At 46.9% G+C, this 18,838-nt stretch overlaps 1 protein-coding gene across 1 annotated transcript in view; it reads right to left on the bottom strand.

Annotated features, from left to right (window-relative positions):
• Positions 1-18,838, bottom strand: part of SEZ6 (seizure related 6 homolog) — a 43,488-nt gene that overhangs the window by 3,927 nt on the left and 20,723 nt on the right. The window contains exons 5-10 of the mRNA XM_027861709.1: positions 8,904-9,089; positions 4,813-4,981; positions 3,471-3,637; positions 2,303-2,497; positions 1,932-2,070; positions 1,213-1,409 (exon numbers count right to left, since the gene is read on the bottom strand). Of these exons, the coding sequence (XP_027717510.1) occupies positions 1,213-1,409; positions 1,932-2,070; positions 2,303-2,497; positions 3,471-3,637; positions 4,813-4,981; positions 8,904-9,089 (1,053 nt within the window). The remainder of the gene's footprint in view (positions 1-1,212; positions 1,410-1,931; positions 2,071-2,302; positions 2,498-3,470; positions 3,638-4,812; positions 4,982-8,903; positions 9,090-18,838) is intronic.

The raw sequence follows: 18,838 nt of genomic DNA, 5'->3' as shown, positions 1-18,838 counted from the left end.
CTTCCTTCCTTCCTTCTTTTTTCTCTTTCTCCCTTCCCCTCTCTCTCTGTCTCTCTACCCCTCCCTCCCCCTCCCTCTACTCCCCAGGTCACCTCAGTCATCTCCTTGCTCCTAGAACCTGTATCTCACTAGATAATGATGTGTGTGTGTAAGGAGTAGGGCTGCAGCTGTGTCTCATCTATCGTTAAAGGACATCATGGAAAGACATGCCTCCATCTTCCTTTAGTGCTGGCCCTGGCTGTGCCCCTGCCCCAGTGGCCCACCCCCTAACCTCAGCTTTGCATTTTTCTCAAGGCCTGTCCCCAGAATGTTAGAGCTTTGAGACACTTCAGAGATGAGATAACTGGAGCCCACCAAGGGGAGGTGACTTGTCCAAGGTCACACAGATAGTTAATAATTGGGCTGTGCCTGGAACAAAGTCTATAGACTCTTGCTCCAGTGCTCCTTCCCCTCTATCATGTTGGTCTGGCCCTTTTCCTATCAATCAACCAACGTTTACTGGAAGCCTCCAAGGAGCATTGTTTTTGGAGTCTGAGAACGTAGGTTCGAGACCTAGCTCCATCATTAATTACTTGTGGGATTTCAGGTAAATCCCACAGCCTTATGAGATGGCATTGTTAGTACATCAGAATCTGTTGCTTCTGGAATCTGAGTACCAGGTTTGAATTCCACCATTCTTATTCCCTATGCTACCTCAGACAAGTCACTTGGCCTCCCTCAGTTGCCTCATCTGTAAAATGGGGGAGGGGGTTGGACTGATGGCATCTGAGGTCCCTTTCAGTTCTGAATACATGAAACAATGTGGTGGGCCATGTGTCTCTCTGCCTTGATGGGAAGTTCTTTCTGCTATCTGACTTAAAGTCTTCCTGTTGCAATGAGAGTGCATTCTTTTTCTTAGTGGGTACTCAGAGGAGACGGAGAGCAGAGGGTAACTTTCTTCTCAATGATATCCTTTCAGAAACTGGGCAGGCGGCTGTCCTTGGGTGCCCCCCTAGTCTTCTCTTCCTAGGTGTGAGCATCTTATCTCCTCACTCTCACTGCCCCTTTTTTCAGTAGCTCGTCCCATTTCCATCTTCCCTCTCTTTCTTCTTTGACGCTCTCCCCCTCCCTTTTCAGTTGTCTCCTTCCTCTGGGAAGCCCTCCCTGATGCCATGGATTGGCTGCCTCTCAGTGTGGGGTGTGAGTGAGAGGGTGGGGGGGAGGTGGGCTCACCAAAGAAGTGGATGACAAACCCCTGCTGGTAGCCCACGGCAGAGGCCCCGGGGTCTGACTGGAACTGGATGGTGACGTCTGCCATGGAGGTGAACAGCTTGAAGTGTCTGTGGGTTCCCGAGTACTGTCCCAGCACCCGGGCAGTTAGATCATCCCCGTCGTAGAAGGTCAGCACGTCTCCTTGGCCGATCCGAAGCCTATTCCAAGGTTAAGGGATGGGATGGGGTGGAGGGGGGAGAAGTGGGTGCCATCAGGGCTGAGGGCAGAGCCAAGGGAACCCACTGGGCAAGAGGAGAAGGTAGGGCTTAGGAATCACAGCCCTAGAGCTGGGAGAGCCCTGAGACTACTTCCACCCCCTCATCTTACGGATAAGGAAACTGAGGCCCAGGAAAGTGTAAGTGGCCTAGACTCATAAGCTCATACATTTAGAGAGGGACTTCAGAAGCTACACCTAATCTAAATCTCTCATTAGACCAAAGAGGAAACTGAGGCCCCGGAGGGGAGCAGCGATGGTGGAGATGGTGGTTAAGTGACTTGTCCAAGGCCACAGAGGTGCTGAGTGTGAGTGGTGGGATTTGGATCTAGGTCTTTCCTTTGCATCCTCAGGAATATTCCTGTCTCTCCCGATCAACCCAGACTTTTCTGTTCTGTTCTGGTCCTCTTTGGGCTTGGGGTGCCCTCCATTTCCCTTCCCCTGGTCCCACCATTAGTCCACTCACACACGGATATCCAGCATGATACGTTTATCCTCCTCCACGTGCAGACCCCAGATGCAGTCCTGTCCCTTGCCATAGGGCTCCGGCCAGTTGGGTGACAGCACCACGCCAGCGGAGTCTGTGATCTCCCCGCTGCACACAGCTTGGTGGAGAGGAGCAGGGGGCTGAGGCTTAGGCCTCCTCTTTTGCCGGCCCCTTTTTTGTGGTCCCCATTCTTTGGTCCAGCCCCACCACTGGTACCTACTCTCCTGCCCCACCAGATCACCTTTCCTTGCCCGAGTATGTGGCTCTCCCCAGCACCCAGGGCGCCCACCCAGCTGTGCCCTCTTGGCAGGCCCTGTCTGTGGTTCCCCGGCCTTCCCTTGATTGCTGACCTCGACAGGCAGGCTCAGTCTCATTCCACTGGGGGTCATGGGGGTCAACGCACTCGATGATGATGGATCCCTGTTCCAGGGTATAGCCGGGGTCGCAGCTGAACTCCACGGTGGTGCCCACGGGGTAGGAGGCGGCGCTGCTGCTGAAGTTGCCGTATTTCACGAAGGGCTCATAACAGTGGCCCTGTTGAAAGGCTGCAAGCCACGGGGGCTGCCTCAGGAGACAGGGGCTGGCTCCCATTGCCCTCTCTGCCCTCCTGGCACCTGGCTTTTGGGAGTGGCCGCAGGGATATTCCAGTGGGGTCCCTCACCAGCTGTATGTCTCTGTTACTGCCTCTATCTCTCATTCTATAGCCCAAGAGGCTGTATCCTGCTGGGGTTAGAGGTGGATGGGATAGGGAGAGTGAAACCCTTTGGGCCTTTGAGGATCAAGGCGTAATATTCCACAACAGAGGAGGCCTTGAGATAGCGAGGCAATATAGGAAGATCTCCTTGGGCCTCTCTGAGGTCTGAGGTCTGAGTTTAATCCCTTGAAACTCTTGCAAAACCACCCCTTGTGACTAGAGGGTCTTGGGGATCTAAGTGACTAAAGATGGCTACCAAAACCCCAAACTGGGCCTTAGGGGGTGGGATGGGGCTAGGCAAAACATGGAGGAATGCAAAGAGAGAGACAGAGACACAGAAACACACACACACAAACAGAGAAAGAGAGAGAAAGATGAGAGAGAGAGAAATGAGAGGGAAGGAGACAGAGAGATGAGAGAGAGAGAGAAAGATGAAAGAGAGACAGAGAAAGGAGAGAGATAGAGAGAGGGACGATATGGGAGAAAAAGAGAGATATGAGAGAGAAAGGAGAGAGATGAGAGAAAAGGAGATATGAGAGAGAAAAAGGAGATGGGAGAGAGAGAGAGAAAAGAAAAAAGAGAGAGAGGGAGAGAGAAAGGGAAGGAGAGAGAGAGAGAGAGACAACACCAGGTCAGTGGTCATAGAGGTTGGGATAGATAGAAGGCAGGAAGTAGATGATCAGAGACGAAGATATCGAGAGAGAAAGATGGTGAATGACAGAGACAGTGGGTGGCAGAGACCACCAGTGAGCAGAACGAGGAGTTTGCTGCAAGGGGGAAAGCGAAGCCGTGGGGCCCTTGGCGGGTGAGGAAGTCTGGCTCACCCTCATAGCGCAGTGCCACTCCTGCTGCCGCCCCACTGCTGTCTGTAGTGAGCTCCACGAAGAAATGGCGGCTGGCACTGAGCAAGCCCTCAATGGGTAGATATTCAACCTCGTAGGAGTCGTACACAGGGGGAGCCTCTAGCGTATCTCCATTTCGGATGATGAGTCTGGGGACCCCCAGCAATCAATCAGTCAATCAACCAACCAACAAGCATGCATTAGGCACCTACTATATACTGGTCAGGTACTGTACCAAGTGCTAGGGAGACAAAAAGGCTGCCTTTAAATAGCCTACACTCTTACTCATAGAGTTATGCACACAATATTTGCAAACTATAGGGTGGTATTTTGGGGCGGCTCTAACGGCTGAGGGGATTAGGATAGAGTGGCTTTTTCGTCCCCTCCCCATCCCATAGAGGGGGCCCAAAGGCGCTGTACCCAGGCTTTTTAGCTACAAGGATACTAGAACAGAACTAGTTTCTCTACCCTGGCCTGTAGGGTTAGTCCTGGAAACTCTGACAAGTCAGCTGGGCAAACCATTGGGCTCTTAGGTCAGTGTTTAGAACTTCTCAGCTTCTTTTTTCTTTTTCCTTTTTTTTTTATTTCTCAGCTTCTTTAAAGCCACCCCTTACATGAAGTCTTTCCTGATTGCCCTCACCCACCAGCCCCCTTCTCTGAGATTACCTTGTGTTTGCCTCACAGATACTTTTAATTTACTTAACTGTGTAATGTTTCCCTCCATAGAATGCAATCTCCTTTAGGGTAGGGAGGGTTTCATTTCTGTTTTGGTCTCCCCGGGGCATAGCACTATGCCTGGCACAAAAGTAAGTGCTTTTAAAATGCTCATTGGAAAAGTTCCATCTGAGTAATTATAACAACCAAGCTTGGTCTCAGAGAAGATCTGAGAAAAAGGCAGAGGGTGGGGGACCATGGGTGTGGAATATTGTATATACTATAGGTCTGGTTCATAGGATTATAGAGCTCAGGCTGGGAGAGACTTCAAAGATTGTCTAGTTCAACCCTCTCATTGTATAGATGGAGAAACAGAGGCCCCAAACCCTATAGATAGTGAGAGAGGTGGGATTTGAACCCAGGTCCTCTGCCTCTGGAGCCTGGGTTCTTTACACTGATGTGTCTGTTGGTTTTGCTGAAATGCCCTTTTTTCCTTTTCCTCTCTTTCTCTTTCAGTTCGTCTTATGAGGGGTGGCCCGCTGGACTGGGGAAGGGATAGATTCAGAAATGCAGGGAACGTAAAAACATAAGAACAATAAAAATAAGATGAAAACACTAGCGCTCATGGAACCGAACTGACGAGGGTAAACCCTGGGGCCTGGCGTCTTACCTGTCGTCATCCTCTGCCAGGGAGACCTTCTCAAAGTGGAGGTGTAAACGTTGCCCTGTCGGAGCCTCCAGGAGCCAGTGACAGGTGAGGTTGTTACTGTAGTTCCCCGGGAAGCCGGGGGACACAATGCGGCCGGTCGTGGCATTCCGGATCACCCCTCCACATGCAGCTGCCAGGCGGGGGGAAGCCCAGGCTTAATTAAATAGGCAGGCATCACGGCGGTATGGGATCATAAATCTAGGGCTGGAAGGGACCTCAGAATCCATCCCTTTATTTTACAGATAGGGAAACTGAGGCCCCAGAGGCTGACGTGATTTGCCCAAAGGTAGTAAGTGTTAAAGTAAGAATTTGAACCCAGGCCCTGGGAGTTTAAAGTCAGTAGCTCTTACTTCATAGGTCCCTGCTAACCACTTCTGAAATGAAAGCAAGATTCAACTGTTCCACCCAAATGTTTGCTCCTGGCTCCTGCTATTTTCCATTCCAGTCATGTGTTCCTCTTCCTATCCTCCTTCATAGACCCTTCCTCTCTGTCCCCTCTGCTTTCACTCAGGTTTCAGGTCCGGTCTCTGCTGCCTTGAATATTTGAAACTACCTGGGAATTGTTCCTGCCACTCTGGAAAGGAATTTGGAACTATGCCCCCAAAGTTACTCAGCTGCACCTACCCCTTGACCCAGTGATACCAGGGCTCGGCTCATGCCCCTAAGAGGTCAGAGAGAGAGGAAAAGGTCCTATAGGTACGAAGATACCTATAGCAGCTCTTTTTGTAGTGGTAAACAGCTGGGCACTAAGGGGGTGCTCATTAACTGGGGAATGGCTGAATAAATGATGTCACATGAATGAAAGGGAATATTATAGTGCTGTAAGAAATGAGGACGATGATGGCATCAGAGGAAAAAAGGGGGACTTGTATGAATTAATGCGGAGAAAAGTGAGCAGAATTAGGAGAACAATTTAGACTATAACATCAATATTGTAAAAATGGACCCTTCTGAAAGACTCAAGACCTCTGCTCAACTCAGTGACTGCCCATGATTCCAGAGGCCTGGTGATGTGGCAGAATGCTGCCCACCTTAGGACAGAATAGTGATGGATTAATACACAGAATGACACACCCAGTTTTGGAGATGGCCAGTGTGGGAATGTGTTTTGTTTGATTGTGCTTATATAATGCAAGGGGGTTATGTTTCTTTTGTTTTTTTCTTTTTCCCAGTGGAGGTTATGTGAGACAGAATGGAGAAAAAAATGCTTGATAGTTTAAAAAATGCATTAAAATAAAATAAAACACTTCTCTCCTCCTATCTGCCATGCTCCGTCTCTTCCCTCCCAGACAACCTCCCCTAGGACTCCTGCCTTGTGGATGGATACCAGCCATCCTCCAGCATCCAATCATGCTTCCCAATGCCACCAGCACCCCTTCGAAGCCCATGCAGAATTCTTGTCCTTATTATGAATATGCTCCTCTGCAGCCTGGGGCTGACTCCATTTTGGGGTGGGGCTGGTCTACAGGAAAGAGCCCTGACTTGGGAGCCCTGAGACCACTTTGGGCTCCATCATATATTAGTTTTGTGATGTAGGGGGTCATGTCACTTCTGAACCTCAGTTTCCTCATCTCTAAAGTGGGGATAATCCTGGCTGCCTTGTTTCTTGACTTCCTCACTTGGTCATCTCATCAGCTCCCGTGGATTTAATTACCATCTCTATGCTGATGACTCTCAAATCTACCTTTCCTGCTCCAGCTTCTCTGCTGACCTCCAACTGCCTTTCAGACATCTCAAAATAGGTATGCAGGAGACATTTTAAACTCAACATGTCCAAAGGTGAACCCACCCTCTTTCCCCCAAACCCATTTTCCCTATTATTGTCACTTTTTTTGGGGGGGGGTGAGGGAGTTGAGGTGAAGTGACTTGCCCAGGGTCACACAGCTACTGAGTATCACGTGTCTGAGGCCGGGTTTGAGCTCAGGTCCTCCTGACTCCAGAGCCAGTGCTCTATCCACTGTGCCACCTAGCTGCCCCACTTTCCCTATTATTGTCAAGGGCAATGCCATCCTCCCAGTCCCTCTGGTTGATAACCTAGGGGTCATCCTGGACTCTTCATTTCCCATATCAAAGCCTATAGATTTTAATCTTTGCAATGTCTCTAGAATACAGTCCCTTGTTTCTGACATTGCTGATGCAGGCCATCCTCACCTCACGTCTGAACTGCTGCAATATCCTGCTGGTGAGTCTCAAGTCCCTTTCCACTCCAAACCATCCTTCATTTAGCCACTAATGAGATTTTTACAAAAGGGAGGTCTGATCATGTCACCCCTCCATCCTCCCTCAATAAACTCTAGTGGCTCCCTATTACCTCTAGGATCAAATACAAAATGCTCTGCTTGTCATCCAAAGCCCTTAGTAATCTAGCCCCCTCCTGCCTTTCCAGTCTTCTTACGCCTTACTCCCCACCGTGATCTGGTGACACTGACCTCCTAGCTGGGTCACAAACAAGACCCTCCATCTCTTGGCTCTGGGCATTCTCCCCAGGTCTGGAATGTTCTTCCTTCTCTGTTCTGCCTGCTTCCCTGGTTTCCTTTAAGTCCCAACTAAAATCCCACCTCCCAGGGACAGCTGGGTGGTGCACTGGATAGGGTACCGGCCCTGGAGTCAAGAGGACCTGAGCTCAAATCTGGCCTCAGACACTAGATACTTACTAGCTGTGTGACCCTGGGCAAGTCACTTAACCCCAATTGCCTCACCAAAGAAAATAAAAAAAAAAATAAAATCCTACCTCCTACAGGAAGCCTTCCCTAAGCCCTCTTAATTCCAGTGCCTTCTCTCTGTTAATTATTTCCTATTTATCCCCTATCTAGCTTACTTTGTACATATTTGTTTACATGTTGTCTCCTCCATTAGATTGTAAGCTCCTGGAGGGCAGGGTCTGCCTTTTGCCTCTTTTTGTTGCCCCAGCACTTAGCATAGTGCCTGGTATATAGTAGGCACTTAATAAATGTTTACTGATTGATTGGTTGTCTCACAGAGAGATTGCAAATGCATGGGGAAACTGAAAATTGCTTTCCAAATATGACACACCGAAGTTGACAATAATCTGTCCTGTCTTTTAATCTGTCCTTCTTTCCTGTGAGACTGTAAAAGTCGTCAACTAAGCCATTAACCAACTTGCCCATCTCGGAAAGGTCATTTAGCTCTTCTCTGCGGGCTTTGCTGCTTCCTCATCTGTAAAATGGGACCATTAATAGTTCCTGCCCTGCTTACCTCACCGAGTTGGTGTGAGGATCAAAGGAGATGATATTTGTAAAGCATTTGTCCTATAAAGCATTCAATGAATGTGAGCTATTATAATTACTGAGAAGCCGTGTGTAATAGGGGCTGGACGGTTGGTCACAGAATCAGAAAGACCTGAGTTCATGGTGGCTGTGTGACCCTAGGCGAGTCACTTAACTTCTTTTTTTTTGTTTTGTTTTTTGTTTTTGGCTAGGCAATGGGGTTAAGTGACTCGCCCAGGGTCACACAGCTAGTGTCAAGTGTCTGAGGCCAGATTTGAACTCAGGTCGTCCTGACTCCAGGGCGGGTGCTCTATCCACTGTGCCACCTAGCTGCCCCCACTAACCTCTTAGTGCGCTAGACAAGTCTTTAAGACTGTAAGTGACAGAGCATCGGGAGAGGGAATTTCCTTCCAAGGAGTCCCCTAACATCGGTGAAATCCTAGGTCTGGTCCAAAATATACACATATTCCGATTGTACAGGTAGTCATTTGTTCAAGGCAGGGGTGCAGAGAGACTAAGTAAGGGAGCAAAGACCTATTCCCACCACTAGAGAAACATCTTTAGCTCTGACGGGATGGTTTAACACCTTTACAAATAGAGTAGACGAGACCCTGCCTATTGATCGGCCTCAGACCTGAACTAACCTCCAAAAAAGAAGTCCCAAAGGCCACATCCTTTGTTCCTCCTTTCCTGGCTTCCCTGCTGATGCCGCAGGTTAAGGGCTTTGGGATGGCTCAGGGAAGGGCTTAGGCCTCCCCCCCAGACAAGACAGCAGGGATGACGTCCCCAGCCCTAGGGGGCCCTGGCTCTTAGAGTGTCACTCACCGATGCAGGTGGGCTCCCGGGAGTCCCAGAAGGGCCGGGTGGCATTGAGACAAGTGAGGACTCTGGCACCCTGCAGCTGGTAGCCGGTTGTACAGTGGAAGCGGGCTTTGCCACCAGGGTGAAGACTCGTGACGGCCACGTCCCCATAGGCTGGGCGCTGAGGAAAGCTGCAACTCAGCAGGTAAGCTGAAGAACCAAAGAAAGAGGGTGTGTTTGGGGTCTGGGGATGACAACTGTCAGGGGACAGAGGGACAAGTTAGACTACTCTGCATATTGTGGCATACTGAGATAGGGAAAGGTCCTTGGGAGGGTCCCAGCGAGCCTGTTTTCTTCTGTGTTAGAGATGAACAGTGTTACTTTTTGGAGCATATTCTGGTGGAAAGAAATCAGGAGGGGACGGAGAGTGAGAGATGAGATCTAGGCCTTGTGTTACTCCCAGCTTGCTGTTTGACCTGGGACAAATCACTTAACCTGGCTCTCTACTTTTCCAGCTGTGAAATAGGGATCATATAACTTGTCCTCCCTATTCTACAGGGGTCTGTTGTGAGAATAAAGTGAGATAACCGTTGGGAAAGATAAAAGACCGCAGGAGAGAAATATAAGGCTTCATTGTTATAATTATTAACTGTGGAGACAAAATAAGAAAAAAAAAGATTGGTTTTATAGTATGGAAAAATTTAAGTTAAACATTCAGATTTCCCTTAGCGAACCTACTTAGTTAAGAGATTTGTAAGTGGATGAGCATTGTGAATTTCTCTTAAGAACAGGCTGGAACATGGCAAATATGGAAATATGTTTTGCATGACTTCACATGTATAAGCATATCATATTGCTTGCTTTCTCAAGGGGTGGGGGAGGGGCAGGTTGGAGGGAGAGAATTTGGAACTCGTAATTTAAAAAAAAGAATGTCAAAATTTTTTTACATGTAGTTGGGAAATAGTTAATGAGATAAGCAAAAAAATGTATTGCAGACAGGATAGACTTCCTTTTCTTAAGCAATAGGGTTAAATGACTTGCCCAGGGTCAGACAGCTAGCAAGTGCTCTATGTTTGAGGCTGGATTTGAACTTGGGTCTTCCTGAATCCGGGGCTGATGCGCTATCCATTACTCCACCTAGCTGCCCCTGGACTTCTTTTTCTAGGTAGAGAGGTGGAGACTATGCACACAGAGTGAAACATACAACGTCAGACTTGATCTAGGTTTATTTGTTATGTTTAGTTACTTTGTTACAAGGGAGATGTCTACCTGAGGGGTAGGGCTAGGAAAGAGGACAGTGGGAAGTGATAACAATGTTGTTGCTTTTTAAAACCCTTCCAATGAAATGTTTGTTTTATTTTATTTTTTTAAAAAATAGAATGCCCACTTTTGTATTTATGATAACCCAAACCCTGTTTATGAAGGGAGAGACCCAATCCTTCTCTGAGGCTGGAGAAGGAATAACTGATGAGCAAATGAGGCTTATTTATTTATTAGGTTTATTTGGGAGTAGCTGCATCAGTCCAGGGAAAAAAACCCTGGGAGGGGGAGGGGTTCCAGCTCTGCCCCTTAATAGCTTCGTGATCTTGAGCAAACCTCTTAACTTCTCTTGGCCTCTGTGTATTCATCTGCAAAACAGACTAGACCTTTAAAAGTTGCAACGAGGCTCAGTCTTTCTAGCATCGGCCAGTCTCGGGATTCCGGGACTGTGTTAAGTTCCTCTGTGATGAACTGTCATGCCAATTCCGACCAGCTGGTGGCAGCAAATCCTGCGGAACAGTCAGGGGCTCCCAGCCCTGGGACTGACTGGGTTGACTTTGGAGCAGGGAGGAAAGGTAGGGGGTTGAGGCAAAGGGCCGGGGCAATGTTCAAAAAAAATGGGGTTGAGATGCAGCGTTCCCTAACTAGATTCTTGGCAGAAACTGAAGAACTAGAGTTTTCAATAGCTCTGTTAACCTAGGGGAATAGGGTTTCATTGATGGCTATTTCCTTACAGGAACTGAGCCATCAGGATGCAGATTGCTTTGCTATTTACTGTATAGATTCCATTCTCAGTGGATGTCCTGAGATGGAAAGGAAGTGGGAGCCGGGCCCCAGGGGTGGAGTCATTGAGGGGAAAGCATCCATATGTACATACATTTACAAATGTGAAAAGTGTAGGGAACAAGTAAAGTGAATTAATGATCCTAGTGGAAGGAGACACATTTGAGATGGTGACTATCACTGAGTCCTGAGTGTGGCTCTGGAGGGCTTTATTTAAAAACAAATAAATAAACCAGAAGAGGAAAAAGGTGAGGTAGCATGCTATATAGGGTGTCCCAAAAGTCTTAATGTAATTTTAAGCTGTGAAGACTGTGGATGAGCTTTCCCAGCTTGTTGAGGTTTTAAACTGCACCAAGACTTTTGGGACAACCCTGTGTTAGGAAGATACACTCATGTGTGGGAACCCAAGATCAAGGGCAAGGGGAGGCGTGGTGGAACACATCAGTGGGGGCAGAAAGGAGAGGTGGCATTGTCACCAGATCACTGAGGCAGAAAAGAAGCAAGTGAAAAATTTGGTTTAAAAAAAAAATCACAAATCTATTATGGAAGTATAACACAGCAGGGAGCATTGTATAGTGGAAAGGGAACTATCTCTGGAATCAGACGACCTAGGTTCAAATCTTGCCTCTGACACTACCTATGTGATCTGGGGCAAATTACAAACTCAGTTTCCTCATTTGTAAAATGAGGGGGTTGGACTCCAGGGCTTTGGAGGTCCTTTCCAGAAGACCTCAAATCAAACCCTGTATCAATTGTCAGCTATGTGACCCCAGGCAAGTGATTTAGCCTCTGGCTGCCTCAGTTTCTCCAATGAGGATAATAGTAACACCTACCTCCCAGGGTTGTTTTTAGGGTCAAATGAGATATTTACAGAGCTTTGCAAACCTTAAAGTGCTATATAAATGCTAGCTATTATTATCCCATGAATGAATGAATGGTGAATATTTATTAAGTGCTCATGATATGCCAGGCACTGTGCCAACTAGTAACGATCTTCCTTTCCTTACATTCTCATCTGTACTTGGCATAGTCTAACTTCTGACCTCATCATTCAATGGAAATTCTGCAGAGTTACTTCCTGATGATCTCCTAATCACCAAATACTCATCCTTCTTGACCTCTCGGCAGCCTTTGGCGTCATTGCTCACCTCTTCTTGATCTTCTCTTCTCTCTAAGCTTTAGGGACCCTTCTCTCTCTCTCTCTCTCTCTCTCTCTCTCTCTCGGCTCTTCACCTCCTTGTCTGACCACTCCTCAGTCCCCTTTGCTGGATCTTCATCCAGGTTACTCTGTTAACCATAGATGTCTCACAAGGCTCTGTCCTCCCTCTTCCACAGTTTCACTTGGTGAATTCAGTCCCTATGAATTCACCTATCATTTTTATGCTGATAATTCTCAGATTTATTTATTCAGCCCTAATCTCTCTTGATCTCCAGTCTTTTGCAACAACTGGCTATTAGACGTATTGAACTGGATGTCCTGTAGACATCTTAAACCCAACATGTCCAAAACCAAACTTATTATCTTTGCCCTCAAACCTTCCTCTCTTCCTAACTTTCCTATTACAATTGAGGGCACTGCTGTCCCTCTCAGTTGCCCAAGCTTGAAACCTACTTGACATCCTACACTCTTCCTTCTCTCTTACCCCTCATATCTAATCGGCTGCCAGGTTCTGTCCTATCTATCTGCTCAATATCTTTTGGATATGCCCCCTTCTCTTCTTTGACACTGAGGGAACAGCTTTCCTGGCGCAGGTGCTCATCACTTCAGTCCTGGACTGTTACAATAGCCTGTTGGTCTCTGCCTCATCTCTCCCCTCTCCAGTTCATCCTCCAGTTCATCAGCTGTCAAATTGATATTCCTAAAGTCTCACTGTGTTTCCTTCTTTCCCCCATTTAATCAAGTCTAATGGTTCCTTATCGTCTCTAGAATCAAATATAAAATCTGTTTGGCCTCTTTCTACCTTTCCAGGCTTCTTACATCTTATACTCTACCATCCAGTGATGCTTCCTTGTTGTTCCTCAGTAAGACGCTCTGTCTCCTGTCTCTGGGCATTTTCAATGGCTATCTCCCATACAGGGAATGCTGTCCCTCCTCCTCTCTGCCTCCTGGATGGATTCTTGGCTTTCTTTAGGTCTCAGCTAAAAGCCCAACTTCTTCAAGAAGCCTTTCCTGATACTTCTCAATGCTAACGCCTTCCCCTTATTGATTCCATCCAATTTCTCCTGTATCGATCCTGTTTGTACATAGTTGTTTGCCTGCTGGCTCCCCATTACACTGTTAATTCCTTGAAAGCAGGGGGTGTCTTTTGCCTTTCTTTGTAGCCCCAGTGCTTAGCACAGTGCCTGGCACATAGTAGGTGCTTGATAAATGCTACTTTATTGATTGACTATGCATCGAGGCTACAAATACAAAAGCAAGACAGAAATTATAATCTAGTAAGGAGAGACAACCCGTAGTCAATTGTTAATTGTCAATTGTTTAGATATCTACTAGAGTTCTCTGCCAAGAGACCAGCTGAGAATTTTGACAAGTTGATAAGATTTGCCTTAATGATAATTTCATCCATAAAAAGTTGAAAGAATTAATAAAGGGAACGACATTTTTTTAACCGGATACTCATCGGTCAAGTTGGGATGGGAACTCTTTGGTGAAGTCACCACTTCATCTTAGAATTTGTGGTAGGGAAGAAGCATCTGACCATAGTGGCATCCCCTAGATTTTGGGAGAACAGACTTCAAAATGTTCAGATGAAAGATAGAGGAGATCCCATGGGTCAAAATTCTATAGCGGCAGTCAACCCAGGGACAGCTAGGTGGCGCTTTGGATAGATGTGGATTGTGAGTTCAAATCTGGCCTCAGATGCTTATTACTGTGTGACCCTGGGCAAGTCACTTAACCTTATTTGCCTCAGTTTCCTCATCTGTCAAATGAGCTGGAGAAGGAAATGGCAAACCACTCCAGTATCTTTGCCAAGAAAACCCTAAATGGGGTCGTGAAGAGTTGGACACAACTGAAAAACATCTGAACAGTCAACCAGCAGAGACGAGAGATTCTCAAAGGGGACTTTTGAAGGCAAAAGAGAAACAATTCCAACAAGAAAAGTAGCTTAAAGAGACCAAGGTGGATGCAAAAGACATTCACCAACCAACTTATATTTTTGCAAGTTAAGTACAGATGATGGAAACAAGGGGAGGTAATGGGGGATAAATAAAAAAGTATGGTAAAATCATGTAAACATAATGTTGAGTCCTAAAGTTCAGAATGAGATGAGACTGCCAAGAAAGGCTAAGGACCACAAAAAAGGGGTTTAGGGTTTTGTTTTTTAGCTGTATTGGGAAAAAGAAGAAGGTCAAAGAAGGAAGAGAACCATTGTTTGGAGGTGGATTGGGTGATGATGGACAATGGTGAGAAGGCAGGACTGTTCAACTTTCATTTAGCCTCTGTTTACTGCCCTTCATCCAAGGACAATGGCCTTTGGATTGAAAAGGACAGAACAAAAGAAGACAATCCAACAAAAGTAGGAAGAAAATAAAGGACCACCTATCTGTATTTGATGTGTTCAACCATCAGGACCAGATGAACTACACCTCTGGGAATTGAAAGTACTGGGGGATGTGATTGCTAAGCCTTTATCAGTGATTTTGAAAAATTATGGAGAATGGGAAACATACTGAAGGCTTAGAGAAGGGAAAATGCTGTCCCAATTTTCTAAAAATAGAAGACGGTGGATGGTTCAAATTATCGTCAAGTGAGCTTGGCTTCAATTCAAGTGCCTGGTTCATAGTAGGCACTTATTATTTGGTCGTGTCCAACTCTCTGCGACCTCATTTGGGGTTTCCATGGCAAATATTCTGGAGTGGGTCACCGTTTACTTCTCCAATTCATTTGACAGAGGAAGAAACTGAGGCAAACAGTGACTTGCTAGTCACTGTCTGTGGCCAGATTTGAACTCAGGAAGATGAGTCTTTCAGATTCCATGCCACACACTCTATCCACTGTGCCACCTAGCTGCCCAAGTAGGCACTTAATAAATGTTAATAGAGTGACTGAAAATTCCTGGTTAAATTCTAGGTCATATTATTAAAGGAATAGTTATTGAGCTGAATCTGGAAAAAGGTCATCATGCAAAACTAGTATGACTTCCTTCATTGAGCACAGGTCATGCCAAGTTCATTTCCTTTCTCGACAGGGTTATTAGGCTAGTAGATTGAGGGAATTCTGTAGATGTGGTTTTACTGAATTTTAGCAATGAATTTGATTTTTGAAAAAATTTTCTCATGCTATTTTTATGGATGAGACATAGAAGTGTGGGCTAAGCAACGTAATTAGACAGAAATGTTGGTGGCAGAGTGGATGGAACACTGGACCTGGAGGCAGGAAGATCTGAGTTCACATAGCCGCAGACACTTACCGTGTGACCTTGGGCAAGTCCTTTAACTTCTGTCTGCCTCAGTTTACTCAACTGCAAAATGGGGATCGTAATAACACCTATCTCCCAGGGTTCTCGTGAGGATCAAATGAGAGCATATTTGCAAAGTGCTTAGCACAGTGCCTGGCTCATAGTAGGCATTTAACAAATGCATGTTTCCTTCCTTTTCTCCTTCAATTAGGAGAATTTGGAACTATTTGAACAGCCAGATCCAAAGAGCATCATTGGTGCTTGATATCAATTTGAAAGGAGGTCACTAGTGGAGCATCCCAGGAGCCTGTCTTTGGTCCTATGTTGATCAACATTTTTAATCAATGAACTGAATAATGCTCTAAATGGCACACTCATCAAATCTGCATATGACACAAAGCTGAGAGGAACAGCCAATACACTACATGACAAAATTAGAATTCCCAAAGATCTCAGCAGGTTAGAATGTTGGACTCAATCTAATAAGATGAAATTGAATTGAGGGACAAATGTAAAGTCTTGTATTTGGGGGCAAAAAGTCAATTTCATTAGTATAAGATGGGAGATTAGATGATGCAGAAATGTCTTCAGGTTTTAGTGGATTGTAAAAGTCAAAAGGGCAGCTAGGTGGTGCCACAATGCATACAGCGCTGGGCCTGGAGTCAGGAAGACCTGAGTTCCAATCCTGCCTCAGACACTTCCTAGCTGTGTGTCCCTGGGCAAGTCACTTAACCCTGTTTGCCTCAGTTTCCTCATCTGTCAAATGAATGGGAAAAGGAAATGGCAAAACCACTCCAGTGTCTTTGTCAAGAAAACCCCCACATAGGGTCACGAAGAGTCAGACACGACTGAAACAATCTTCATCTATAAAATGGGGAGAATGAGCCCTGCCCCTCTCCATTTCCTAGGGCTGTTGGAAAGCCAGATGATGCATGTGAAAGATTTGGGGTATCCATCAGAAACTGGGCAGTAGCTAGAGAAAGTACTTATTAAGTGCTTCCTTCAGATTTACTTATTACTTAAAGCTTTATTAAGAGCTTAACTGCTTATGTGCCAGGCACTGTATGCTAAGTGCTGGGGATATGGAAAGAATAGAGCAACCACTGTGTAGTGTTACTTGATAGTTGTCTCTGTACACTGTTCATACTGATGAGATTAAGGATGATCATTATTATGCTATTAATAATTTATTATAATTTATTGATAATCATGAGTGTATTCCTTTATATTATTCACTGGACTTTGGAGCCTCTGCTCTGGACTAAAGGGAGAGACACGTGTGAGGACTTAGCCTTAAGGGGCACCCAGGAGTCCACAGTCTGTACTCATTTTCTCTAGGGTCCCATGAGAGAGTTAGTCTCTTCTCTCTTTTTTTCTTCTTCTTAGATTTAGTCTCTATTGTGTTAGCTACAACAGAGTCTTTCTCTCTGTACCATTCTAACTGTAAGCTGCCTCTCCCTAGGGCATTCTGGAGGAGGAGACGACAGGATGGATGGGTTTTTATCTCTGGCTTCTCCACATGGCCCTGCCTTGAGATCTGCCCAGCCCTAGGAGCTGGGCTGCCATCTTGCAATTCCCCTCCGGTGGACCAAGCAGTGCTGGCCTGCTCCCGTTCCTCTAGAGCTCAGTGGGGAGAATATAGGCAGGACAGCTTTTCCTAAGGACTCCAAGTATTCCGTTTCTCTCTCATCTGGCACCCTGAATGGTGGGGATAGTGGAAAGTCTATAGGGTTTGCATTCAGAGGATCTGGGTTCAAATTCTTCCGAGGCCATTTAGCACTTTTATCTCTGGACCTCAGTTTCCCCATCTGTACAATGGAGGGTTAGGGTTAGGGTTAGGGTTAGTTGGACTGCTGAGGTCCTCTCTAGGATCTGAGGATCCCTAGGAGATCCACGTTATCCTGGTTGGTATCTCCTACACCCTGATGTTTGGGGGTCGTCACAGACTGTGCTTAGGACATTGTTTGAAGAGAGAGTCAGATTTCCCCTGTTACTTCCCTCCCTTTTGTAGCCTTGTTGATCTATTTGTTCAGTTGTTTTTCAGTTCTGTCCAATTCTCTGTGACCCCATTTGGGTTTTCTTGGCAAAGATACTGGAGTGGTTTACCATTTCCTTCTCCGGCTCATTTGAATTAAGTGACTTGCCCAGGCTCACACAGCTAGTGTCTGAGGCTGGATTTGAACTTAGGTCTTCCTGACTCCAGGCCTGGTGCTCTATCCACTGTGCCACCTTTATGACCCAAAGCTCAACAGATTGAGGAGTCTGTATGGGAAATAAGAAAGTCTATACTGGGGGTGGTGAACCTGTGGCTTTGAGGCCACATGTGGCCCTCTAGGTCCTCAAGTGTGGCCCTTTGACTGAATCCAAACTTCACAGAAGAAAGAGCCACACTTGAGGACCTAGAGGCCACGTGGCCTCACAGCCGAAGGTTCCCACCCCTTAAGTCTAGACTCTAGAGTTAAGCCCAGCCTTTTCCTCTTCTCTTCGGTGGAGGGTGAGTGGGAAGAGGAAGGGGCGACATTGGGGGCAGAGATGGGGTCCTGGTTGCATACTCTGCTGTAGGGAGGGGCTGATGCGTCGAGCAGTGACCTGGGGACATGTTTGAGGTCTCCCTTGCCCTTCTCAGGCGCTGGGGCTCCTTGGCGGGGGTGGAGCTGGATAGGGATGGAGGAGCAGGAGGCCAGACCCTGTAGTTTGGGCCGAACAAAGTCCCCTGTACCCATGGTGGGTAAAGTGCTGTTCCCTTGCTAATTTGCCTCCTGTTGCCATGGTAGCGGCTCGCCAGGGAATACTTCACCACAATCTGTTGTTATTTTCCCATTTATATCTCTGGGGCTGAGTCCTGCACCAGGTATGGGATGAAGGGGGAGGCAGGTTCCAGAAGTAGCCTCTTCCTTCTCTTTCCTGCTGGTAGCTGAGGAGGAGGGGCTGGCATGGAATCCTTGGAGAAATCAGGCAGAGGCAGAGAGCTGGGTGCCCCAGGCCCCAAGAGAAGCATAGGGTCAGAAGCTGGGGGCCAATGGAGCATCCTGCCCATCTGTTCTAGGCAGCCCAGGCAAAATGGCATTTGTGCCTAGGGCAGGGGGCTTCCTAGAACACTGGCTTTCTCTCCTGTCACCTTGCAAGATGGGGCTCAGGCTTTTTCCTGCTGGGGATATGGGGGGGCTTCGTTTTCTCCCTGTCCCAGTCACTCTCCTTAGGTTGGCACCCAGGCTGCAGGCAGCTTGGCATCACCAGCCACACAGCAACACCAGTGCGTGGGCCCCAGGCTCCTCCTGTTCCCATCTCTAGGATCAGGGCTAATTACAGTCTGTAATTAGGGGAATTACACTCATTACAGAAAGAGCTGATCATTGACAAAAAAAAATGCTACACACAACACAACTTGGGCTATTGGAGGGATGGGCTTTGAAGAGGAGAGAGAAAGGAGGCAAGTGGAGGCCCAGCTGCCCCCCATCCTCCCCGTCACACACACACACACACACACACACACACACACACACACACACACACACA

Source organism: Vombatus ursinus, unplaced genomic scaffold (assembly GCF_900497805.2).
Source record: "Vombatus ursinus unplaced genomic scaffold, bare-nosed wombat genome assembly UNPS02014768.1, whole genome shotgun sequence".
In the NCBI taxonomy this organism is placed as follows: Eukaryota; Metazoa; Chordata; class Mammalia; order Diprotodontia; family Vombatidae; genus Vombatus; species Vombatus ursinus.
The sequence above is the reverse complement of the archived record's forward strand: the minus strand, read 5'-3'. Positions and strand labels throughout refer to the sequence as shown.